This window comes from Poecilia reticulata, linkage group LG3 (assembly GCF_000633615.1).
Source record: "Poecilia reticulata strain Guanapo linkage group LG3, Guppy_female_1.0+MT, whole genome shotgun sequence".
Classification (NCBI taxonomy): Eukaryota; Metazoa; Chordata; class Actinopteri; order Cyprinodontiformes; family Poeciliidae; genus Poecilia; species Poecilia reticulata.
In genome coordinates this window covers 23,058,559-23,084,604 of record NC_024333.1, presented here as the reverse complement: position 1 = coordinate 23,084,604, position 26,046 = coordinate 23,058,559, and the positions used below count along the sequence as shown (strand labels likewise).

Here is a 26,046-nt window from a genome sequence, read left to right as displayed (position 1 = left end):
ATCACATTACAAATTTCTTTTTTCTTTTTTTTTTGTTACGTTTAAATGTTTTAATTCTTCAATAAGCCAATCAAAACTACTGACTACAGTACTTATCAAAAATACAAGTGATTCCCTTTCTGAGCCATGATCACCTGCAAAGCCCCTGTCTGACAACATGAAAAAGGCTAATAGATAGACATATAGATATATAATAATAGATAATAAGGCGATGTCTAAAGAAATTCAAGAATAGATGAAAAGCAAAGTCATTCACATCTGTCAGTCTGGAAAATGTTGCAAATGCTGTTTCCATGGCTGCAGGACTCCAGTGAACCACAAAGAGCCCAAAAATGAAGGAAACATGGATCAGTGGTGAACCTTCCCAGGACTGCCTGTCCTTCCAAAATCACTCCCAACAGCACATGGACACATCCATGTGCTGTTGGATGACAACCGGGGTCGCAAAAGAACCCAGAACAACATCTAAAGCTCTGCAGTCAAAGTTTCCCTCTGTTAAGATCAGCATTTGTCAATAAACAATAAGAAAGAGACGGTGCAAAATGAATGGGAGAGTTTGAAGTCCAAACTAGAGGTGGGCAGATCGATTCAAAATAGTGATAGTTCCAATACCAAGTCAGTATCAGTACAAGATGTATACTTGCATGCTAACCTTGATACTTTAGTTTCAGATTCCATGTTGAAATTATATTTTATTTTTGAAGTTTCTCAACACTACCCCCAAATTTTCTTTTGTTTGAATTTGCTCTCAAATTATAATATTTTGCCCTTTTTTTATTGAGGAAAAATGTACAAGAATCATGTAAATAAGTATTTGGTAGATAATATAAGGAAAAATCACAATCATGTTTAAAGGTCAGACACTTGACAACATATCAAACTTAAACAGTATTGGTATCGGTCTTCCATAATAATAAAATTTGAAATCTGTGTTACGTTTCCACTCTGGTTATCTTTGTCGGATATTAAATAAATGTTTTTGTTAGTTTAATGATGAATTTCCAAGCACGGTTTTCAAACTTTGACAATCACAAGTTAATTGTCAGCTGAAGTAAAGTCTATGTACGGAAAAGGAGCCCATTCAAGAGAGAGACTCTGGTTTAAATAACCGATAAATGCAACAATCGGCAAACATTAAAAGCTCTCACAGAGCAAACTACCAGCAAAGTGTGCAAATGTCTGTAAGCACACGTCTGTGTGTGTGTTGAGAGGAAGCAGAGGTGGAGGCGGGGTGGGGGGGTTTGGTTTGATGTGTCGGATCATTACGCCCTGGGAGGAGAGAGGGAGGGAGAGGAGAGATGGATGGATGGAGAGAAATAACCTAAAGAAAAGCAGCTGAGGAGTCAAAGGACAGGAGGCGTCGGCCGGCACACAGCAGGACGAGAGAAATGGCAAATTTTTCAGGCACCTGGAAAATGAAAAGCAGCGAGAATTTTGACGAGTTGCTCAAAGCTCTGGGTGAGTGTTTAGTGTTTTCTTTCATGTTTTTGTGTTTTAAGATGGCTGTGAAAATAAAAAAAAAAGTCTGTAGCAAGCTTTGTTTGCTCAGTGATAAAACTGGAGAGATGAACTATTTACAGATTCAAACTTTAAGATAAGAACTTTTTGCTGTATCAAAAATACACTGTGCACATAAATGTTCTTTAGTATTTTACTTTTAACTCAAAATTGTTGATTTCTGTCACAATTAAATTATATTGTGAATAAAAATCCGCAAGAAGCGAGACTCTGCCTGAACATTTTTCAGAATGTTTTTGGTGTATGCATTAGTGGAAGGGAACTCTCGGAAAAAGTGGGAACAGACCAAAGCAGTCTCACATCTCGCTCCGTGTCTCCCTGACAGAGGGTTAATAGTTTTTCCTCCCATTTGGAGGACAGAATTCATCACAACCTACAGGAGAGTCAAACAAAGTGGACAGCATCAACATTCCTCCCTCTCATCACCTTGTGCTGTGATCTCCACATCTGCAACATCTGCCGATGTTAATCTTACATGCAGCTGCTGGTGGATCCATTTTACTTTTTAAACACAATAAAAAGATTAGCTGAAAGTGATAGATTTTACATTGGCATGGCTGCCTAAAACATAAAAGCTAATACAGGGGGTAACGTTCCAGTTATTATGACCCAAAGGCAGCTCTAAGCAGGCAGGGTTTTAGCCTTGATTTAAAGAATGTCAGTGTTTTGGCTGTTTTGCAGTTTTCTGGAAGTTTGCTCCAGATTAGTGGAGAATTAAAACTGAATGAATTAATATTTTTTTCACCAGAGTCAGAAAGGTGACATACTCTGTCACCTTTATAAAAGAAGAAGGCTTGAACTGAATTTTGTGTCTGAATCTGAGGTGTGAACGCCATGCTGAGGAAGGTCGCAGGGGCGGCTGCATCCAAACCCCACGTGGAGATAAAACAGAGCGGTGACCACTTCTACATCAAGACCTCCACCACCGTACGCACCACGGAGATCAACTTCATCGTAGGCGAGGAGTTCAACGAGGAGACGGTGGATGGCAGAAAGTGTAAGGTAACTCAAAAACCAACGGGTGGCAAATCTAAACGGGCACCAACAAAAGTAAACACTCACAAAAATGTATAAGAAAATATAGGGTATGAAATTAAAACCTAAACACATCAAACTTTAGTTTCCTTATTAGACTTCACGATAGAGTCACATTGAACTGGCAACGTTCAGATGCCTGGTAGTTGATTTTACTGCAGACAGGTGAAGCTGAAGGTGGAATTTCAGTAAAACGTCTTGGACTGAATATCTTCTGCAGAGTTTGGCCACGTGGGAGACGGAAAACAAGATTTACTGCAAACAGACTCTGCTGAGCGGGAACAGTCCAAAAACCTTCTGGAGCCGAGAACTCAAAGGGGAGGAACTCATTTTGGTAAGAGTTTAATTCAGATAGCAAAATGGTGAGGAAAAAGAAAAAAGAGGGAATCTGGAGTTTCAGGCAGTGATTACACTTTGAACTCTTCAGAATGGTCTCATTTATATAAAGCTCTTTTTGTTTGCTTTTCCTAATCCGTGGTTTTCAAACACGCTCATCTTCTTAGTGATGGATTTGGACCAGAATCTTAGACCAGATGTTTGGATGCTTCACAAAGTGACAGACTTGGAAATGGCTGCCTTTATTCACAGCGGGGCACAAAGCACAGGGTTTGGAAAAGGGAACGGTGTGTACTTTATTTAAAAAAAAAAACAACTTGTGTGATGGGAATCAGATTGTAGCAGGGGGAGATCATCATGTATTTTTATGTGATGAAATATGCAGCATTGCAGAAGATGTTGTCTTTGATCAGGTCCAAAAGCAGAAGTATTGGTTAGGGGGGTTTTTTTGGTGATAAGATTCATAAACCTAATCATTAGTAATCACAGTGACCTCATACAAATCATTTTTTGCTGTAGCTGCATAGTCTCACACTACAAACTGCAGCAAATACCAACATTAGTAATAAGAAAACAGTTTAAAACAAAAGAAAACATTTCTTTTAAGTTTATAAATGTTTTCTACAAAATCACCAGCAGCACACCTATTTGTACTGCTAATGACTCCTACCAAAAAGAAATGAATAAATGTTTTTGAGGGAGTTGGGAATTTAGTAGATCTATAAATGCATATTTTAAATGCTCGTGTCATTTCAGCTTGACAGATGTGTGTTGCTCTTCATAAGTGATGTGATACCAACTGCAAATGGCTTCATTTAACTTAAAAACATAACATGTCCAAAGCGTATGAGTTCATTCAAGAAATCCAACACAAAAGTGACAAATCTGTCCTAAATCATTACAACCAGTGTGATTATTTTTTGGGTGTTCATTTCTCATAACTTTGATGATTATGGCTTTCAGGTAATAAACACCCAAACATGAGTTTCTGAGAAAATTAGAATATTAACATAAAACCAATAGAAAACTGATTTTTTTCCACACAGAAATGTCATGTTATGCCTTTGCTAGACGGTTAACTTAACAGTTGTAGAACTGACAGTCAATGACAGTCATCTTCCATGAGGAGAGTAACAAAACATCACTACAAAAGACGCTTGGCTCAATCCAAGCACTTTAATGGAAAATTCAGTGGAAGGAAAAGTCTTTAAGTGAGGATGCAATCTGGGGCATAGGTTATAACTGTTGCATTTCCTGTGATAAGACACTCCTGAATGAGAAACAAAGTCAGAACCTCTAATGTCGTCTTTTCAGAGGCAAAGTTTATCTTTCATTTGTAGGTGAAGGTCACAGAGTCTGGAAAAAAAGCAAAAAATGAGAATCGCTGGATGTCCATGGTGAAGTTTCCACAGTCATTGATGATTGGTGACTTTATGTCACCTTTTTGAATTGGTCTGCTGTATTTCTCAAGTCCACAACAGAACAGTCGTCTATCAGGGAATTAATGAGAGCTTCATCTTTTCATTTTCATCACAAGCTTTATGGAAATGCTACCTGGCCAAAAGTATCAATACCTGCTTAAGACCATGATGTCACTGTGTTTGACTGGTCAGCAAACTGGCTTGACATAAATCCTGCCTAAATCTCTGATCAACAACTGACCATGGGTATTCAGAATGTGGATTTGCCTTTCAGCAGCACATTTCAGTACTTAAAATTATATTGTATTGATTTTATCTACTATTTTAATTAGCATTTTTATTTTCTGAGCACAACAGTGATCAAAGGGAGCAAAAGTAAACACTAGAAATGTATCAGTGTGAATGTAGCAAATCCACATCAAACTGAAACAATGGAACTGGTTTTGTTTTTGGATTCTAACTTAATCAGATTTGCCTGCAAATGTATCTTTACAAAAAGATACATTTTAGTTCTTTCCAAACTACAATGGAAATGTTATGTAAAGAAAAATGTGACAGGAAACAACTGTGAGAAGTGAAAAGAAGTTCATTCATTAACAAAAACCGTGTCAGTTCCAGGAAGTGGTTTGAAATCTCACAGCAAATTGAAAATGCCAGTCATTTATTATTTCCCCATCTCAGATCCTTCATAAACATTCCTTCATAGGTAAGGCATGTGTTAACAGAGCTTTACGATTTTATTTCCAAGGAAAACAAAAACCATTCAGTTTTCTCATGACTTCTATAAAGAAGCACTTTGAAAAGATTGAAAGTCTCGCAGACATACGTTTGTTGCTGCATTCCTCCTATCATTTCATGGCCTTGCATCCATCAGAAACACGTCTGCTTCCAGATCCTGCCTTAAAAAAAAATATTGTGAGAAACTTATAAACATCTGTTCTGGGTTTACAGGCCAGATGGACATGGAAAAAAAAAACAAAAAAAAACAAAACACTAAAGCGAGACAGAAAAGGCTGTCTGATTTGGCATGGACGGAGATCTCTGTGTGGACACTGACTCACCTCTGCAGAGAGGCAATCAGGGAAACATTTGGGAGAGGCAGCAATTTGGAATGAATGTAGGTTTTCAGATGTGACAGAAAGATTTCTTCTCTCTAAATGTGTTTTTGTTTAAGACAGGGGTGTGTTTGTCTGTTCATGTTGGAGTGATAGACTATAATCTGATAGGCATGTTGGAATAGAGTCGTTTGGGGGAGAGGGAAAGAAAACGATTTCACAATAACAAAAGGATCACAAATGTAAGAACAGAGGCCAGACAGATTCCCTGAACGTAGGAAGGTTGGGTGCGCAGGCTCGGATTGTTAAAATAATAATAATTACGCTCATTTTAATTACCTAAATAAACTACAAAATGCCAGTTTCAGCGCAGAATAATTTGGATGTTTTGTAGGCGTTTAAAGTGGATACCCGGATGCAGTCAGTTTCCTGAATACAAAAAAGTGAAAAGAACAACAACAAAAAAACAGGGGTTAAGGTGTAACCTGATATACTTCAATATGAATTTATATTAAGGCATACAAATTGCAAGTTATAATAGTTCAGACTTTTTGAGTTCTTGCAGAAACTCATAAAAAAGAAAGGAGGGGGAAAAAATCAAAAACTGTGCTCTGATTTTCTTTCATGTTTCTGTTTGTGTTGAAAAAAAGAATTTATAAGTCAGATATTATAAATCAGAATTGGAATTGCCAAAGWTTGGAAAAGCTACAGCATTGTAGCTGCCATATGAAACGCATAAAAATGATGTTTGTGTATTCTTGGACAAATAGTCATTCTGCAAACCACTTAGATCAACATCAGCTCATAAAAGAAGCTGGCTATTAAAAAGAACTTTGTTCAAGGTTTAAATACTCTTTGTTGCAAGCGCAACTAATGAGTATAAATGTGAAATGGACTTAAAATGGCACAACCAGCCATTTAATTTCTGGAGAAAAAAAAAATTAACAAACATCAGGGTTCAGTTAAGATTGGCGTTCAGCAGAGCAGCTATAAATTTCTCTTATTTATTATTCTTTGAATTGAACAGAATTGTGTGGAAGCTAGATCTAAACCTTGGGTGACTTTTTTTTTTTTTCCACTGCAGGAAAGAGAGCAGATCGGTTAGATTAACCTCCGACTCTAAACCAGACACAGATCAAATGTAATTATCAGTGGCAGCAAAATTATTTAGACCAAAATGTACATTTTCAGAGTCTTCATTCTAGCAAAAACTGTCATTCTACCACTGTAGAAAAAGCATTGGATGGTGACATAATGGTTTCTACTCTCAGTGAGGAACAAAATGACCATTGAAGGGATTCCTGAGGGGGGAAAATGGGGAAACTAGACTTTTCTATGCAAGCAACTTTGTATACATTTTGCTCATATTTTGAGTTCAAATGTATTCTTAATTAAATTACCTGAAGAACTAAAACAAAATAAGCCCCTTTATCTATTTAATAGGAAGCCAGGTGAATCTGGCCTGAATGAGGGGATGCAGCTTTCTCCTCCCTGATGAATGGCGCTAATGAACCCTGATGTTACCTCCAGCTAATGACATCACACCCCTCTGCCAGATGGAGTCGTCACGGCTCAATTAAACCCCCCTCCAACCGCTCCCCCCCCACATCCTCCCACTCCGCACCGCCTGGGGTAATGACACGTACTGTTGCTCTAAGCCTTTTTCTGCAACACTCCCTAAGAAGCCCATAAATCTCTGGTGCTCCGCTGTTTCACTTGTTTTACTCCAGACAACAAAACATGTGAAGAAGAATGCAAACCTGACAGCTGCCGTGCTTAATTAAAGTCGATTTAAATAACAAAGGCCTCTGCTACTGTCTGCCTGTGTGTTGGAGGACAGGTTTTAAAAAGAGCTTTGTCCATTATGGAGATTTCAGGATCTAACCTGTAAATTAACCAACAACAGGGGAGCAGCAGAGTTTAAAAATGTGGGTTCCACTTTTTGAACTTATGATGATCTGATAAATGTATTTTGATGCTGAGGGGATTTAAGCTCAGGAATGGATGTATATATATCACAGTTGGACATGTTGACTGAAATAAAACATTTTTTTTCTTAGCAGAAGGTTGTGACAATAAAACATCTACATGATGAAAACGCTTTGGCTGTTAGTGCTGTGAAGAATATTGTTTTACAGACTCAAAGAGTTTAATCAGCTGATTTACCCGTTTTTATTATGCCTGTCTGACATAAAAAAAAGAAAAATAAATGGTTTTAAATTATACACTGCAAAAACACAACACTCTTACCATGTTGTTGTTTTTTTTACTAAGTACTAGTTCCATTGCCACAGTTAGATCACATATGACTGTGGCCTTACTTCACCCATCCTGGAGCAGATCCTCAGCTAAGTCTTCATATCAGTTCTAGTCTGATCCATTAAAAGAGGAGTTTTGTTTTTTCCACTCGTTATTCCTGACTTTGGTTTCCTCCAAAAAGTATGAGATCATTTTATCAGAGCAGCATAACATGTCCCACATTTCTTTATTTTCCCGTCTGCTTGACTTATTCACCAAGCAAGTTATTCTTTTTTTATTTGATTTTCAGATAGGAATAGACAGTCGTTGGCATTTATGTTTGCTGCCTTCATCCTTAAATAAGATTAAATTGTTCTACAGCTCATAGATTTTTCCTAAAAACACTGATCTGGTTAGATGTAGGACTGCTATTATTCTGGACCACAGCTGTTCTCACCTATGCAGATGGATGCTTGTTAAAGGAATCCTGACAAACATAAATATCAATTTACTGTGAAAATCATCCGTTTTACCTTCAAACTGGTTATTCTGACTTGAAGGGAAATGTTTGGGACAAACTACTTTGAAGCACATGTAATGTCTTCTAAATTGAATAAGAATAAAGATCCTAAAGATAAACAAAGGATATCTAGGAAAGATGATAAAGTTGTTCATTTTTTTTCCTCTCTCATTTCCTTTCAGATCTTTGGAGCAGACGATGTGATCTGTACGCGGATCTACGTACGAGCACAGTAGACATCTCCGTTCCTCCAAATTAACTCACAACTGACACCCTGTTGATGTCTGAAATTTAGCGCCTTGCAAAAGTATATATAAACCAACAACTTTTTTTTGTTTTACTTTTTTTTTTTTTTACATTTTTTTAACTACAAGAAAAACTGACATTTGTATTGTGCTTGTGGATAATTGGGTAGTTAAAACAATACCAAGTTTTCCAGTCTAGAGTATTTTTGCCCTGTCTACATAGCATCCCCCAGCATGATGATGCAATGTTTAACATAGTATTTAATTTGCTTAGTTTAGGGTCACATGTCACATTTTGCATGAGGCATCATCTGTTCAGAGCACCTTCCTCTCTTCTGCTGTCTCCAAACATGGCCGTGGCAAACTGCTTTGGTTTCAACAACGGTTTTCGTCTTGCTGCTCTTCCGCTTTCACCTTTTCAGATAATAGATCAAACGGTGCTCAATTTAATCTTCAAAATTTGGGTTTTCATTTCAGAAGCCAAGTCTACTTTTTCTACTACTAACCTGTCTTTAGCTTTATCCCTGATGTCTCTGGTTAGTATATCTTTTTTGAAAATAATACCCCCCCTTGCTGTCACAAAACAATGTTAAAATTATACCCTTATCCCACCTTGAAGTGTTTTCTTGAAAGAGGCTAAAGAGGTTTGTGGCCATAATGTGACAAAATGTAAAAATGTTCAAGGAGTATGGATACTTTTGCAAGGCACTTTAACCTTGATGGTGTGCTGCATTTTTGTATAGAAACATAATTTAGAAAGTTGATTTTTACTTTTTCTTGTGCATAATTTTGTGGTTTTGCCTTTTTATTTTTCCCACAACAAAGGCAGAACTACCTGTTCTAATCTGAATAGAAATGCTCAGAATGTTTGATGCTGAATCCTCTATCCATTCTTCTGTACACACATATCCAATGGAGATGAAAAGAGTCTTTTAGGGCAGTTTTGGGTCGTCATATTTTGACTATAAGACTAAGCCGGAGTATCCGAGGGGAATCCGGACAAGAACATGAAGAAAGAGCTAAAACCAAGATAAACGGCTGACATACAAAAAATGTTACTAAAAACCAAGGCAAGCGAGTTTCTGTCTACTCAAAGGATATTTTAATGCCAAACACCATACTAACACTCATGTACAACATCATATAAGTCAAGAGAAGTGACACATTAAACAGGGTACAAACAATCTCTGTATGTACAATCGGCTCCCCCGGGACTTCCTCTGTAATTCTGTAACAAACACGGCAAATAGAAAAATAAAAACCCAGGTATTAAACTATTTCAAGATTGTCTGCAGCTGGTTATATTACCGACCGCTGCCTTTAGTGAACCTTCAGGAAAACAGACTGTCTAGGAAGTGATGCCTATGTTCATCTTAACTTCTCTGTGTCCCATGTAACATTTCATGTGTGAAATTAAATGATATTCTGTTGCACACATGTACAGTTTTAATGTGAGACTCTCACATTCCAGCATTAAATATGAAGGATTTCCCTCTTCCATCTAATCTCATCTAAAATATCCAAAAACATTTCCAATTTTATTAAAAGGCAAAAAAAGGGCCAAAAAATGTCTTTTTATGGGCATTCCATATCCACGTTTGTATTCCAGCAAGAAATACAAGTTAGTTTCAATAAACTATGACTCAAGAAATTATTGCTTGTGTTTTTTGTCCTTAAACTGCACACAATTCATAACGTTGACATTTACCCAAAGAGCTGTTGTTGACGACAGACTATGAAAGATAAAACTGAATCCAGCTTTTTAGCGATCGTCTGAGATACCACCAACCATCCTGCACGGATTGTAAATATTTTTGAAAAGTTCATTAACAAGAAAAAGTTTGAAGTGCTGTTCCGACTCAGCTACATTCAATCATCTTAAAACTGTTGTCCTAAAAACCGACAATAGAAATGCACATAAAAGGGATCCAATTAAGTTATAAATGTGTAATTTTTCTCTTTTTTTTGTTTTTACTAAACAAAAAGATGTTCAGCACACTAAAATAAAAAAAAGGTCTGTAGATAACCTCCTTTGGTAAAAAAAACAAAAAAAAAAACAGTAAAACTTTGCCTTTTTTTGATAAAAGTCTTTGCATCTTCTGGCTAAATGTTGACACTATATATATTTTTATAAACTGTATGCTACACACCAATGACACCTGATAAAAAAAAATCTAATTATAAACAACATATTTACAAGAAACATTTTGGGCAATTATAAATTACTGTTCTTGACACACAGAGCTGACATGGTACTAATGTCGACCAGGTGCCAGAAATGTTGAATACATATTTTTATACTGTATGTATAGTGCATCGTTTTGCCTTCACCCCCAACTGGAAACATTCAAAGCCTAAAGAGGTTTACAGCCGGAGTTAACAGAACATCAACGGTTTTATCCTTCAGTTGTTTAGTTTTGGGGATGAGAATCTTAATTCAACGTTAGCCCAGATGAGAGCGAGAGAGCCGCTTCCTGTGTTTTTATCGAACATATTAGCACTCTGATGGGTGGCTTTTTCCAATAAATTTGTTGCAGGAGTTGCAGCAAAAATCTTGAACTAGAAAACAAACAAGTAAAAACCAATATCGTTTGGCAGCAGAGTCCAGTTTTGGAAGATTGGAGAAAAAACCTCTGGCAGTTTTGACATGTGCAGGCGTTTAAACTGTTTGAACTACAGTGTCCTGTACTGCACCCGGTACTTGTTGATGTTGAGATAGTGGAGGACTTCGGGGCTGCAGGTGGTGGTGCATGACAACAGTCCCTCTTCCACATCTCCCATTAGCCACTTGTGAGTGTTGGTGGCCATTTCAGGCGTCACGTGCTTCTGGGCCCAGGAGTCCAGCCAAGTCTGGAAGCGGCCGTGCAGATGTGTGTTCACCCGCTGGTGGGACTAAAGCCACACAAAAGAGAGGGAAAAAAAATAAGCAAAAAGTACAGAAATTAGTTGAAAAATCATCCGGTGACTAATTGGCCAGTTTTCCACTTGATCTGCCCTGATCATCCAGGCTGCAACTGAAAATCTGTTGTTTTTTAAAAAAAATCCGAACATTGAACGAATCACAACCAGGAATAAACATAATTAACAATCAAACACGCATCGGCAGCATGAGACACATGTCTGATGCAACTTAATTATTTACTATAAAACAACACACACTGGCAGTGATAGGGTTCAGCAACCAGCGTTCCTTTTTGAACCTGAGCTATTCAGATGCATCAGAGATCCTCATAAAATCCAGGCTGGAAACAAAAAGGATCAGTCCTGTCTCAGCATACTTCATTCATCTGATTTGTGTTAAAGACATCAACTGAGTTCATGAGCTCCCTTTAAAATATTAAGTTGAACACAGCTGTTATTTATTCTGAAAACAAATTTTGAAGCAAAGAAAACTTTTATTCTGAAGTCTGGAAAACAGTTTGTGAACTATAATCTGTCTTGTGAAAGACTAAAGAAAGTATGTAAAACACAGTCTAGCAGTCTAGCTCCAGTGCTACATTAGAGAAGTCGCTATGCCCAGTTTTTAACTGTTTTAACTGAGTATGTGTTTTGTAAATTTTTTCTTAATTACAAGTTATAATTTTTCAAGCTGATGGAGAATGACATTAAAAAAAACAACTTAATTTTCATAATTTCTGTTAATTCATAAACCTCACAAACCTTTTCCTCTCTCACAGAATCCCCATCTTATTGAGCTATATATATATATATATATAATTATTATTATTGATCCATGTTTTTGGATCAAAAACACACTCACTGCTCTGAGTGTGTTCTTTCAGAAAATTGTCTTTTTTGATTGTGTATATTCAAGGTAATGATTAATCCATTTTCTCAATAATCAATTCTTCACAATTAAATCGACTAATCACTTCTGCCCTAATGTAAAATCCATGCAGAAAGACTGAACAACTGTGTTCCAACTAAGGACTTTCTTGCTAAAAGACAACAGTGGTGATCTTATAAAAAACTAATTAGCTGCAAATGAGTTTAAGACACACAAAGTCCAATTGAGAATTAGCAGCACCACCTTGCTGTTAAAGGATCGGACAGCAATTATCGACCGAGTGGAAACAATGATTACATTAGTGGTTATATTTAATTTAGTAGAAAAAAGCTGCCTGTTCTCACCTGATGAGCTCTTGAAAGCGCAGTGTGTCTGTACATGTAGTCCTCTGACTTGCAGACGTAAACCATTTTGTAGGAGTTTAGTTTGAACATGCACTCCATCTTCAGCTCACTGCTGCCATCCTGCGACTTGTCAGAGGAGCCTTTAGTGATGCGTTCTTGCTGCAGCTGCTCCCATCCTCTCTGGCATTTCCGTATCCGTCTCAGATTCCTTAACAGGAAAATACAAAAAACAATATTAGATTATATAAACAAGCAGAATAGAGTAAAAAAAAATACTCTGAAATCTGTATCATACAAATTGATGAGTACAATTCTTTAAATCACTTTTTTTAAAAATATGTTGTTGACACAATATGCAGGCAAAGAAAAAAAATCATATTTTAGAAAACAGAATTTTTCCAACCAACGCATTCCAACTCACCAAGTATCAGCTTTAATTTTTAGGGAGTCAAATCATTCGAGGGAAATGTGGATCTAAAGGAGCAGCAGAAGCACGAGTCGTAATAATTCTGCACTGTGCTCTTACTTTTTTTTGCACAGACACATTTTTCAGATTTAAAAAAAATAAAATTATAAAAACTAAACAAGTGTTGATTGATCCCATTTTTGTGCAGGAGCCAAAACAAATGCAATTATTCATCCCACTGGAATCAAGGTTTTAAATGTGTACTTACCGCTGAGGGGATAGATGAGTGAGGACGGAAGCCGTGAAGCATTTTTTTTGCATTCAGGGCTCCACTTAAAAGACATGACAGTGAGGCCAATTTATAAAATAAACTGTTGAAGAGAAACACTAGAAAACTGCTGCCTGACATATACATATCTGAAATATGTATTGAGAAGGATGAAACGTGACAATGGAAACAGAACTTTAGGAATTTCCCTCCCATTGGGAATCTATGCAATGACTTATTTCTTTAATCAAATATGCTAGTAATCCCCTCCACATTTGATGATACGGAGGAAAAAAAAAAAGATGGCTCCGATGAAAAATTATAGCCAAGAACCAGTGAGTTGAGAAAAAACACAACAGTGAGTGATTTTGTTTGTGCTCAAAAGAATGAAAAACAGCAGAAATAACAGATTTCAGAGGCAACATTCCATCTTTCTAGCATCAGGAAAGAAACGACTATGAACAAATAATTTAAACATCCATTTTATTAAACCCTATTTTTCTGTACAGATTTTTCAGACCATTTGTTTTACCAACATTTTTTTTCTATAAAACAAACAAAATTATTACAATAACCATTATTCTTTGACAGAGATGAAAAATATATTCCCAAAAGCTGCAACTGTGGTGTGTGATTTACCCCAGCAGACCCTGGGGTAAGAACCTCCGGCCATTTAAAGTTGCAAACAGATGTCAAATACAACACTGTATACAATCACAAACAAAGAGTATGACAAGATTAAAAAAATGACCTCGCTATTCCCAGATTTTAGATTTGAGTTAAGATAATAAAGTTAATAGTTTGGTCTCTCAAGCCAACATTAGAAGAACTAAAGAGAAACTTAAATTTAACTTGAGCATTAGGAAATCAACCAGAAAACTAACTGGTGCATCTCTCATTGAATTGCAAAGTGAAAAATCCAACTCATTCTTCCTTTTCTTTAAAAGTAAAAAAAGTTTCAACTTAATCAACCCAAAACAATATATATTTTAAAAGTCCTTCATAATAAATAAGATTTCTGTTAAAAAATAAAGTAAATAAATGAATAAGTAGATTTTTTTTTTCTAAAACGATGACCAAAAAAAGTGCAATCTCCCATGAAAGGCAGTGTTCATCTTTAGAAGTGAAAACAACACTAAGAACTCAACCGTTACGCTCTGGTAAACTCTAAACTCCTGCAACCCGTGTGGCTCTCTTACTAAAACAGTAGAGCTTACAATGTCCACATTATATTTGATTGTAAAAAGCTCTGCATGTCTGGCCTTGCATTTATCTCTGGTAAAGAGTTGCTTTTGGCAGCTTGTTTGACATGTTGTAAAATGATGCAACAAGAGCCTCAGAGCAAAGTCTGATGAGAACAGACAGGAGGGAGACATGTCTGGAGTCTCACCTGGGGAGGAAAACTGGTTTCTGGGCCAAATGCTCACGTAGCTCCGGAGAAGCAGAATCTGAGTTCAGGTACCTGCTCACGTAGTCTGACCATTTCTGTGAAGAGAAAGAGGAGAAAACAAAATGAAAAAATGAGGAAAAATTACACACAGTCTTTCTTATTTTTTTGGCTCTAAATTCTTAATTTGTATTGTCCCATTTTAAAATATTATGGACAAAAAAAAACATAGCATCCAAAAATGGCTGACAATTTAAATTATTTAAAAACTCAGACATTACACCAAAAAAATGAAGAAAAAAATTCTGCATGCAGATTTCTTTGTAAAGATGACTTCCTTGAGCCAGAAAAACCATGCAACACCAGTGATGAATATTAGCTGATCCGATACTGATGTTGGAAATCTGTAAAATATCAGCCAAAAAATTATCATCAGATTTTATGGGCCTGCATCTATAATCTTTGATATTGGTTAATAATAAATGGGTTGGCTGTTCTCATACCTATTGTTGACTATTGTTATGTTTGACTAATATCACCTGATCAAGCCATTCTAAAATTCCAAAATACAAAAGAAAAATAAAAGTATGCATGATTCATGCCGATATCGCATTGAGTCAATATCAGTATTGTCCCGTACTCAAATCGGCAATATTGGTATCGAAGTGAAAAATTAGCAACGGGACACTCGTACTAGCTAACATCATCTGCAAACTGGGATCTTAGCATGTAGATTGCATTTGCATGGACAGATCAGTAACATTATAATTGCTGCCATGACACACAATTCATCTCTCACCTTTCAATAAAGTTTAACTGGTGAATGTTCTGATTAGAGTGCAGATAAATACACAATACTCAGCAATCAAAATGTGATTTTTTTTTTTTTAAGTATGTATTCACTTGCCAACTTGCAGATTAACATGACGAGTGGGTTAAAAAAAAAAAAGAAAAAAAGAACAAGCCTAATCTTTTTGATTCCTACTTCTGCATCTGTTGGCTCATCAGAGTTCTCCTCTTCTGTGTCCAGGAGCTCCATCGCCACGCTCACAGATCCTCGGTTCTTCGTGAACATCAGCTGTGCAAAACAGCAGCAGTCAGTGGCTGACCTCCTATAAGGACTGCTGTACAATCCTTTTTAAACTCCTGTTTGATACCTTGAAGCAGTTTTCATCTGTCATCAGCTGCTCCGCTTTCCGCTGGTAGGCCCCCTCTGCTGTAGCTCTGGACGTCTGTGTGGAAACAGCGCCCCCTGTAGCTTTTTTGGCACTTTCAGTCAGGTACATGTCCGTTACACGCACGCATATGTCATCGGTGACGAGGTGCTGGAGCTGAAAACATATTGGTTTTAGTATGCAACACATTTCTCAAGTCAAACATGAACTATAAACAACAACAAGGGAAAAAAAAGACAATTTAAAGGGAAAAAAAAAAAGAACATTTCTTTCTGCAGTGCTTTTTACAGTACTGACCTGCCGGACAATGCTCTGGATCAGCTTGTCCATGGTGAAGGCGATGTAGGCGTGGATGGTAAACATTTCCCTCAGGGAGTCCTCGTACTGAGCCGGCTCCATGTTCCCGTCCAGAAGATTTCGCACCATTTCCAGAAACACGGAGTAGTAGTCTTCAACATCAACATCCACTGCAGACACAAAACAACACCGAGTTACTTGGGTGTAGACTGTAATATAAACTGTAGCTGTAATATAAGGGAAATCCTTAGTTAAGCTCAGATCTTAAAAAAAGAGTTGTAAAGAAATGCATTTCATTTTAACGTTTGCTTCTTGTACGTTAAAATTTCGTCAAACATTTTTTTAAAGAGTTTTAAGATATAAAGACAATTTTATTCAGTCCATACAATTATAAAATACTACACAATTTTTGAAAAATTATAAACAATTTTTTTTTTTGCTGTAGTATATGTTTTTTGTAGTATATATTTTTCGGCAATATCTTCTACAAGAAAAACAGATCTTAAAAAAAGAGTTGTATTTTTTGTGTTACTTTGTTGTTGGAATTAAATGCAACTGCTTCATGAAAAAAACTGAAAAATAGCTAAAATTAACCATTTATTGACACCTACGACCAAATATTTACTGCAAACAGAAGTAAAAAGTTAAACGTCTAAAAGATTTGGTTCATGTCTACTTCAACACAATCTGATGTTCAATAAAATTATTTTATCTTCCAATAAATGGAACTGGGAAGAAAACAATTTCAGGAAAGCATGCAACCTCAACATTGATGAATATCATAATGTTTAAGAATGCTGTGAGCATTAGCAAACTTAAGTGGACTGAAGATATAGAAGCTCTGTGCGAGTTAGAAAAGAGTTCTAAAGATAAAGTTTAAAACTCGTTCTTACTCGGCTCTCTCATCTTCAGCTGGATGGCTGGGTTTTCGTTCTTGTCTCTTTTCAGGCCCAGCACTTCCTTTTCCCACTCTCGCTCCCGGGTTTCCTCCTCAATCTGTTTCTCGGCCTGCCCGTAGATCCGCAGCAAACGGGAGCAGAGGATGTGATGAAGGCGGAAGAACACATACCAATAGTTGTTCACAAAAAACAGGTTGTAAGCGTCGTCTGTGCCCCGCAGTTTTTGAGCTGCCGTGTTGGAGAACAAGAGCTTGGATTTGGATGGGCTGCGGCCCGGCAGGCCGTTGTGCTTCTTGGGGCTGTCTTGGTTCGTCTCCATTTCTTCTTCCTCCTCCTCCTCCTCCTCCTCTTCCTCCAGGTCGGAGAGCTCGCCACGTCGCGCAAACAGAAGGTCGGGGATGAAATGATTGATGATCTGTTTGATCTTGAACTTGTCTTCTTTCTGAATGCCCACTTGTCTTTTGACGTGATGAATGATGAGAGCGGCGGCATCCTCCAGGATCTGGCTATCGTCGTAGGTCTGAGTCATGTGAGGGCCGCTGGGGGGCGGGGCGGCGGTTTCCTCCGAGGCGCGCTCCTGGCGCTACAGGACACAGCACAGAAAACTGAAGTCAGTTCTGAAGTTTTTCCATTTACGTCTTATAGAAGGTAACAAACATAAACGACATAATTTCACGACTCTAGTTTCCGTCAGCTGTAAAATGTATTTTTTACACATACACTCCCTTATTGGTCTGGATGCTATATATTTTCAGCTTGTTGTTTACAGGACTTATAACATACACATTTTTTTTTTTGCATTTTGTTTATCTAGGAAAAATGCACACAAATCATATTATGTTATTAAAATATTCTGCAGATACTTATAAACTTTGTACACTTTCTATCCAAGGTTTGAACAAAATAATTAAAATGGGGGGAAAAAAAACACAAAAACGTCTTAAACTCAGTTTGACGATTTATCAAGCTTAATCAAACAATATCTGCATCAGTATTGTTATTGCCGATGCGGTTTCTGCATTTACCTGGTATCAGTTTGATACCAAATTAATATGCAGTATCGCAAACCTCTAGTTTCAGTAACATACAGAGTTGATTATGCCAACAACAAAAACCTCCAAAGCAATTGCAATCAAGTACACATAGAATAAATATCAGTAAAGTTACTTACATCTTCATATAACATCTCAATTTCATTAAGTAAAGACTTGGAGCGCAGCACTTTGGTGTCATTCTGTTTGAAGTTTATGCCTTGGTGGTCAAGTGACTTCAAGTAGTATTTCTCATTCTGTTCCCGCCAGATTTTGTTGAACCCTCTCTGTGCTTCTTTCCACTCTTCTTCCTTCATTTTTAACCTGAACAGGTGATGAGACGAGTTAGGATTCATGGGGTTACGGCATGTTGGGGAAGTTAAAAGTGAGACAGTTACCTTTTCAGAACGATGGGTACAGACACGGCAGGGTTTCTCTTGAGGCCGTCAATGATGTCGGGAGCTTTGTCTCCGTATATCCTCTGAATGGCTTTGCGGTGAATGACCTCGGAAGAGCCGCCCATCGTGTTGTCCAGCCTGAATCGCAGCTGCTCCTCAGCCGACATGCGGGAGAGCCTCTTTTGCACCGTCTCCAGGGCTCGTATTGTGGCGAGGTTGTTTTCCAACACAATGTCCAGCTGCAGAGAATACAGTGAAAATACATTTGCTCTTTTGAAAGTGTCAAGTTGTCCCTGGCTACCCAGACGTCAAATTGAACAGAAAAAAAATTATGTTTTCCATGTTTTTTTTCCTCCCCAAGTTACAATTACAAACCTCAAAGCCTTTTATTGTGATTCTATGTGGCGGCACAATACAAGGCATATCCTACCCACAAAATGCTATTTATGGAGAAAAACTAACTTCACTCAAATAGTAGAGGCAGTGTCATGCTGTGGGGATGCCTTTCTTCAACAGAGACAGGGGTAATGGTGGTCAAAGTTGGCTATAGAATGGCTAAAGCAGAAAAATAGGGCAATACTGGAAGAAAACATTCCTCAATTTTCACAAAAAAAAAAAAAAATATTTGAAACTTATCCAATCAATGTATTTAACCTTTTAGGATGAGAGATGTTGGCACATATTTTATTCACTGAGCCTGCTGAGATCCATGTCACCTTTAGTTTTGCAACGATTGTTCTATGTTATCACCTTAGAATGACATGCTGCCTTGTGTTGGTCCTTCTCACACAACCCCAATAAAACACATACAAGGTTGCTAAGAGACAGAATATGACATTGAACCAGATCTGCAAAAGACCAGGATGATTATTCCTCACCTCAAAGCGCTCATCTTCACATCTGTAAATATGCTCCTCATATTGAGTCTTCTTGGAGCTCACAAATGTGGAATCCTCCGACCAGGATGGAAAAGACACCCATGTATCATTCAAAACCTAAAACAAAGAATTTAATTCAGATTGAAAGATAACGGATCAACTAATTTCATTCATTTAATTTCTTATTCTGATCAGTAGACCTTTTGTCACACAGAAAAGAAAAAAAAACTTGAATATCTAAACGTATCTGACTGCAATGACAGATTTAACATACACAAGATTTTTTTTTTTTTCCAAGTTGTCTTGGTAACATGATGGGACATATTTAACTCATCTCTAACCTCTCTGCACAGTGGTGTTCTTCCTGTGCACTTAGGCTGCTGATAGCTCTTTGGCAGTGCTCTGTAGCTGGATCCCAGCCTCTTGCAGGAAGCATAATCGATCTCCATGGCGATGCCCTCTGTCGAACGCTCCTTGGGTAAACTCTCTGCGTGGCTCAGCTCCCCGTGACTAGATTCACGGTAGCCCAAGAAGTTCTTAAACCAAGTAAAAAGCTCTGGGAATTTTCTGTGAAAATACAAGGATAGTCTTGAGGTTAACGTTACTAGACTAATGTCTACAGGTACAAGAGATATCCAAGAAGCCACAGATTTACCCAAGAAACGGGATGACTAGCTGGACCAGCTCAGTGCGAGAAATCACTTCCTGGTTGAAGATGTGCAGACATCGGAGGAAGTTGTCATATGCCTCTGAGCTCCGTAGAGCCTTCTTCACCTGCGTTTTATTGTTTCAGAAAAAAAAAAAAAAAAAGTTGATTTTAGATTATTTTATATCATAAACATCATCAAAATTTTACTTCCAGCTAGATTTTTTTATATTATTAAATATAATAAGGCTGACCTTCTCAAAGAACATAGTTTCAGTGCTTGTGTTGAGTTTACCGACTTCAGCCATGCCGTGGGCCTTGCCGATGACAAGCGCCTTTTTCTGCAAGAGTTTAAATATGTTTCATAAGTTAAACATTCGCTAAACTACAATTCATAACAGAATGTTCAACCTTTATTTTATTTTAAACATCCACTGATAGATGTCTTAGTGTACCTTGAAAGGTGGTGTGGATCCCACTCCAGCAGGTCTCCTGATTGGCAGACCATTTTGGTTCAGTCTCTGTTTGTTGTTCAGCGAGGGTCTCTTTACTGTGGGACCGTGATCATTACGGACCGACTCTGCTCTGTCTGGAGGACTCTTCCCCAACAACTACACAGAGAAGTGCATATCACGATCAGACAAAACAAAAAAATAGAAAAAGAACAGAAATCCAAATGTATTTTTGTTTCAGAAAACATTTCTGAGAACCTTAACAAAAAGGAATTCAACAAAATATAAACAATCATGTTAAGTAAAATATCTGGATTATGCCATTAAATTTCAAATAAAAGCTTCAGAATTTTCTTAAGCATGCAAGACAAAGACAATGTCTTGCATGTCAAACAAAGTGTTTGACTTAACATCCTCATTTTGGATAAATTGTTATGAAATTCTGAACCAGAGACTCTGAGTCTTGGTTAAGATTATCACATGTTTTATCTCAATTAAATTTCAATTATGATTTAAATTTAAAACATACATTAGTCCAGCTTCATAATTTTGTACCCTGCTCGACTTGGCACTTTTGTCTCCGTTATGAGAGTCATAGTGCAGTTAGCAAAGGCCTTTACACAGTAACATTGTAATCACATGTAAGTTATAGGCAAATACCAAAATTTCAGTTATTTCAGCTAAATATATTAAATCTAATTTAACTTGGTCAGTGTGGTAATGTATTTAATGTTGATGACAAACAAATTTAAGGTATAACTAAATGAAATTTAAGATCTATTTGGGAAAATCTGGAGGTATTTAAGATTTCTTCTTCTAAATCTTTAACTTTTGAAGATCCAGTGGTACTTAACAGCTGAATAATTATTTTTATTACATATCCAGTGACTAATAAAACACTGACCCAGTTAGTTTTGCATAACGATGTTGTGGCTGCATTCAGAGACTCACCACTGAGCTGTTTGCATCTGGCAGGAACTGTCCAAATTCTGACAGTAGGTCCTCTTGGTTCTTAAAAAGTCTGGCCACTTGAGTGTAAACCTCCTGTTCAGTCAGAGCTGGTGTGTAATTCCCCCCAGCCTCTTTAGCATTCCGCTGTTCTTTCTAAAATATTTAGAATCCAAAGAAAGCAGGAGTGAGTTGAACATTCTTCAGAAGCTCCAGAGATTTTAAAATGCCATATTTTTCACCTGGTAAGTGTGCAGGATTTCCAGAAAGGCCTTGTAGATGTCCGGCTGGCCCTGGAAGCGGTTCTTGATCTTGTTGACATAATTTATGGCGTGGTTAAACTCCACAGGTTGGTTGTTCTGGAGAGGTGGCCCGCTGGATGGGGTGCTGCTGACCGGAGTGTGGGGCTGAACTGAAGGAGAACGTGGTGAGGCGTACGACGGGATGGATGGATTTGGCTGGCTGGTGGGTGTGTGGGCCGGAGACTGAATAAGCTGCTGAGAGAAACGACAACGCAAAAAATATGTCATGCCACTAAACCACCACAAGCTACTACAATCAACAGACGGGTGAATAAGTATTCCACCTTGCTGGCTTTGTTTAAAGCAGGTTGAGTGGCGATAGTTGGGGTAGTGGTGGTGTGCGGGCTGGTCTGTGGGAGACTCTGGTGTTGTTGGAGGCTAGTTGGTTGGCTAGGTCCTCCAGTTGCTGGGATGTTTTGTACCGATATTCCTTGAGGAGTAATGTAGTGTATCTGACCAGGTGTAGTTACGTTCACCAGATCGTTGGTTTGAACCTCGATTTTATAACCAGGCGGCAGGAAAGTGTTAAAACCCATGATGAGGTCAGGGTGGCCCTTAAATAGCTGCGACACACGGTTAATGACTCCAGGAGTGTCAATGCTGCAGAAACAGAATCAATGACACCATATTATCACCTAAAGTACTTTTAACTAAACTCAAAAACATCAATTCTGAATGTGAATTTGAAACACAGAAGTATTATTGTTTATTTTTTGTTGTTATTTTTCAGAATCAACCCATGAAAACAACGCTGACCTCTGGGATTTAAACTCTTTCATAATGTCGAGAAAATCATTATAAACTTGAGGTTGATTCCCAAACTGCAGTTTTACTTGATCCAGATAAGACAGGGCATCTTCAACCTACAAAGCAAAAAGTAAAAAAAATATTAGCATATTCCCTGATCTGTTTTTTTGTGGAAATGCATTATCAAACAAATATTTTTTGACATCTTAAGCCAAAAGCATTTGGTTGTTCAAACCTTTAACCGCTGAAACTGCTGTTGCTGCTGCTGTCCTTGAACTGAAGCTATGGGTGTGGGGGGATGAACATGACCTGGGACCACTGCAGGTCCCTGAGCCTGCACAGCCAGGCTATGTGTATGAGGGCCAATATGTGGTGTGGCATTGTTGTGCCCATGTCCACTTGTGCTTTGAGGCATAGTAGGCACCTTTAAGGCAGAAATAGAACAGAATCAAGTAAATACTTGTTGCATAAAAAGCAGGTTTCTAACTGTCATTGACTTTTAAAAAAAATGTTAGAATGTAAATATTTGCCTCATATCATACCTGGTAGGCCTGGGGCAGAGAGTACTGTATACCAGTTGAGGGCTGCATGGTGTCTGCAGCAGCCTCAACAACAGGTGGGGCCGGGACAAGGGCCCGTTGAAAGCCTTCTCCAATAGCTTGAACTGGGGGACGGCGTGGTTGCTGCTGCACAAAAATCGGTTCTGGATCTTCTGCACGTCTCTTCATGGTATACACATACTCAGACTAGAGCATACTTTACTAGAGCTTAAAAGAAAAAAAAACAACAACATGAGAATATTTCTTAAACTTTCTCACTTTCTAAATGTAGTCATTAGGGCAGTGCAGGATTTAAAACTGTGAAACGCCCACTGACACACCTCAGAAAACAGTGAACAGCGCAACTGTCCGTGTTGCTGGATTATTAGCCTATTATTAGCGACATAGTGAGTAATATTTTTTCAACCGGCAATGATTAATAGGATATGCATCATTCATAGCAAGTAGAACAGCACAATACACTAAACTGCAATCACCATTTCAATAACAACAGTCTAGATTCTGTACAGTACTGCATCCTAAGTACTGAGGGAGCACAATCGACATGCCAATGATATATTTGTTTATTTAAGGATACCATATCATAGTAGAGAATATTCTTCCTGGGTCCAGACCAAACAATACAATTAAATCATCATTCAGAGACATTACAAAACAACCATTATGTTATTGTTAGAGGTGTGCCGATCGATCGACCACCGATCATAATCGGCCGATTTCCGTGAAAAGGTGTATGATCGGTAATCGGCGATCACGGTCTCTTGTTGCCGATCACACAAACAGATCACCTGMATCTCATTTCGCAGCCTGCCTGTGCAGCTGGTCTCCTCTTTCCTTCACTCTGCGCAAACGCGCAGCAACAAATCCTAAGCGATGTGGAACTATAACGCACTGAGTGAATGGGGAAGTTTGCGTGTTGCGGCGGAAAATTTAAGCACGTGGGGTGAAGCACTCAAAATGCATCTACACAACGAATCTAATATGGCATAAAAACAATGCCATACTTGACGGAGTTTGGCTACATCGAGGCTCACTGCAGTTAAAAAAGACATACGGAGGATCAGACAGCAGGTAAAGCAGCGCACAGATACAAACACTCACCCGGATTAGCATGACGGTCAGAAAGCTAAACAAATAACCTGCACTTTATAGTCAAAGCAAAWGAAACTTTAAACAACTAAAAAAAAAAGCGCGAAATGGTGGGGAGATCATGACAATGAGTGAAAAGTGAAGACAGCAGGTAAATGTTACCAATATCATCATCATCATCATCACAATCTTAAACAATCACAGAATTTCAACTGCATTCATTTTACCCTACACAGAAACTTTGTAAAATGTACAATTTTAAATTATTTTAAAGCATTTTCAGATGAGATTTGGTTTCAATATTTTTGCTACTTCTAATAGCTCCAAATTTATAATTTCTCATAAATGCTATTTAGTTTAATATTTATTGGAGATTCATTTATTGATTAGGTGGCTGCACATTAATTCCCATCCCTTTACATTGGTCCAGATATGATTTGTTTTCTGCCGTTTCCAGTGGCACACGATACTGGTCAAGCTATTTTATAGCTGGTTATTCAAGCCTTTCTTCGTGCTTTAAATATATCTTACGTTTCTTTTTTCTTTCTTTTTTTTTTTTTTTTTTACAAAATAGCACAGCTGTACATAGAAAGTAATTTCTTGACGGTCCCTAAGTAAACGTCATCGGATTTAGCTAGAGGAGGGTAGTCTTTGTGCCTCATTGCCCTACACCACCGTCTGGGAAGAACACGGTGTTAGAGCGTAAACGTTTCAGTCGCAGATAGTGTGTCTTTGTCACATCTAGCTTCGGTTTTTCTTCTTCGAAACGAGAAGCAAACACGCCAGACGGCGAAAGGCTGCGATATCAGTACAGCAGCGCAACAAAAAAACGAACATCTATCCGATTTATGCCTCCATTTTTGCTGGCACTGTCGCTCGCTGCAGCGCTCTCGCCTCCCCTCCCCCTCCGTGCTAAACACCGAGCTATCCGTTTTCGGCAAGATGACCGCTTTCGCTGGTCTGATGGCTGACGTTGACTTTCGTCCGTTTCAGTTTATGTGGCAAGCAAGTTATGATGGTGTCTATAAGTTGGCAGCGAGACAGAACCAGAAAGTACTAACTTGTCACTGTCGGGTTATTCCTGAAAGAGCACTTTATTCAAACATCTGATGAGCTTAACTGACATTACCCTCTCCTCTCTGCTGGGTAGAAGACATGTAAGAAAACTTACTTACAGTCGTACAGTAAGCGATCGTTTTGTCACTTTTCGTATACAGTACACCACGTTGCCTGAATTAAGTTATATTGATAGTCATTCATTTAGCTAATCTTAAGTATCGTTAGCTCACGGAGACCGCTAGCAAGCTAATGCTTGCGCTTTCAAACGTCGCATACACATTCAAATGAGCGTTAAATTTGCTGATAAAGTTTCAAAAAACAGTCTCTTTCAGCAACAATAGTCTCTTAACAAAACTCACTTAAACATTTAAGTAGAAAAGGCAAAAACCAACTAACAGTAAAATACATCAGGTTAGCCTGCTTAACGTTAGCCTCTCGGCTAATTCACGTTGCTAGCCTCATTGGCGACTAGCTTCAGTAAGTTCTCGGCGCTGCAGCCTAACGTTACCGCTGCTGAATTCCTCCGTTTTAAGATGGAATAAAACAGAGCGACACGATTCCATCACAGTCGAAAAGCGACTAGCGCCTGCTTAATTTTTACGTCTTTTCGGCAAGGTTATGTTGCTGCTGGCTACCTTAGCACAACAACCAAACCCCATTACCACAGGAACCCTCGGCTAACATAAATTAACTTACCTAGATCGGCTGCCAACAACTACAACTTTGCACTCCGATGTAAAGGATCCCCGACTGGAAAACTGCTACTCCAGCATTTATCAGGCGGTGATGAAAAAAGAAGGAAAGTTTTGAGAAGCGTTGGCAAACGTAAATGTGAGAAATGTAACTGACTGTAGTGGCTACGTCGCTAACAACAGTGTATGTATGAAGCGCTGTTCCTTGAACATAGGGGCGTGGTCTGCTGTGAAGGCGGCAAAGTCTCCGCCCACATCGAGCTGGGATTGGTCAGAATTCCAGAATGAAAACAAATACAGTAACCCTAGTGAG

General features: G+C 38.1%; 2 protein-coding genes across 3 annotated transcripts; one reads left to right on the top strand and one right to left on the bottom strand.

Annotated features, from left to right (window-relative positions):
- Positions 1 to 1,297: 1,297 nt before the first annotated feature.
- On the top strand, positions 1,298 to 10,381 carry LOC103462699 (cellular retinoic acid-binding protein 1). Its single transcript, XM_008405640.2, has 4 exons — positions 1,298 to 1,458; positions 2,342 to 2,520; positions 2,774 to 2,887; positions 8,306 to 10,381. Exons 1-4 carry the CDS (start codon positions 1,389 to 1,391, stop codon positions 8,357 to 8,359), a joined length of 417 nt encoding a protein of 138 aa, XP_008403862.1. The 5' UTR covers positions 1,298 to 1,388; the 3' UTR covers positions 8,360 to 10,381.
- Positions 10,381 to 25,944, bottom strand: LOC103462700 (paired amphipathic helix protein Sin3a-like). Of its 2 annotated transcripts, none has more exons than XM_008405641.2 (21): positions 25,738 to 25,944; positions 22,876 to 23,100; positions 22,569 to 22,757; positions 22,343 to 22,449; positions 21,871 to 22,186; positions 21,527 to 21,781; positions 21,288 to 21,440; positions 20,340 to 20,495; positions 20,139 to 20,225; positions 19,894 to 20,012; positions 19,580 to 19,805; positions 19,239 to 19,355; positions 18,361 to 18,599; positions 18,103 to 18,286; positions 16,926 to 17,514; positions 16,033 to 16,202; positions 15,718 to 15,891; positions 15,546 to 15,638; positions 14,564 to 14,658; positions 12,500 to 12,707; positions 10,381 to 11,260 (listed from the first exon to the last, which is right to left on the bottom strand). In XM_008405641.2, exons 2-21 carry the CDS (start codon positions 23,059 to 23,061, stop codon positions 11,042 to 11,044), a joined length of 3,882 nt encoding a protein of 1,293 aa, XP_008403863.1. In that variant the 5' UTR covers positions 23,062 to 23,100; positions 25,738 to 25,944; the 3' UTR covers positions 10,381 to 11,041. The 2 variants fall into 2 exon arrangements, with proteins under 2 accessions (XP_008403863.1, XP_008403864.1); XM_008405642.2 differs by having other exon boundaries at positions 21,527 to 21,778.
- Between the last annotated feature and the right edge of the window lie 102 nt (positions 25,945 to 26,046).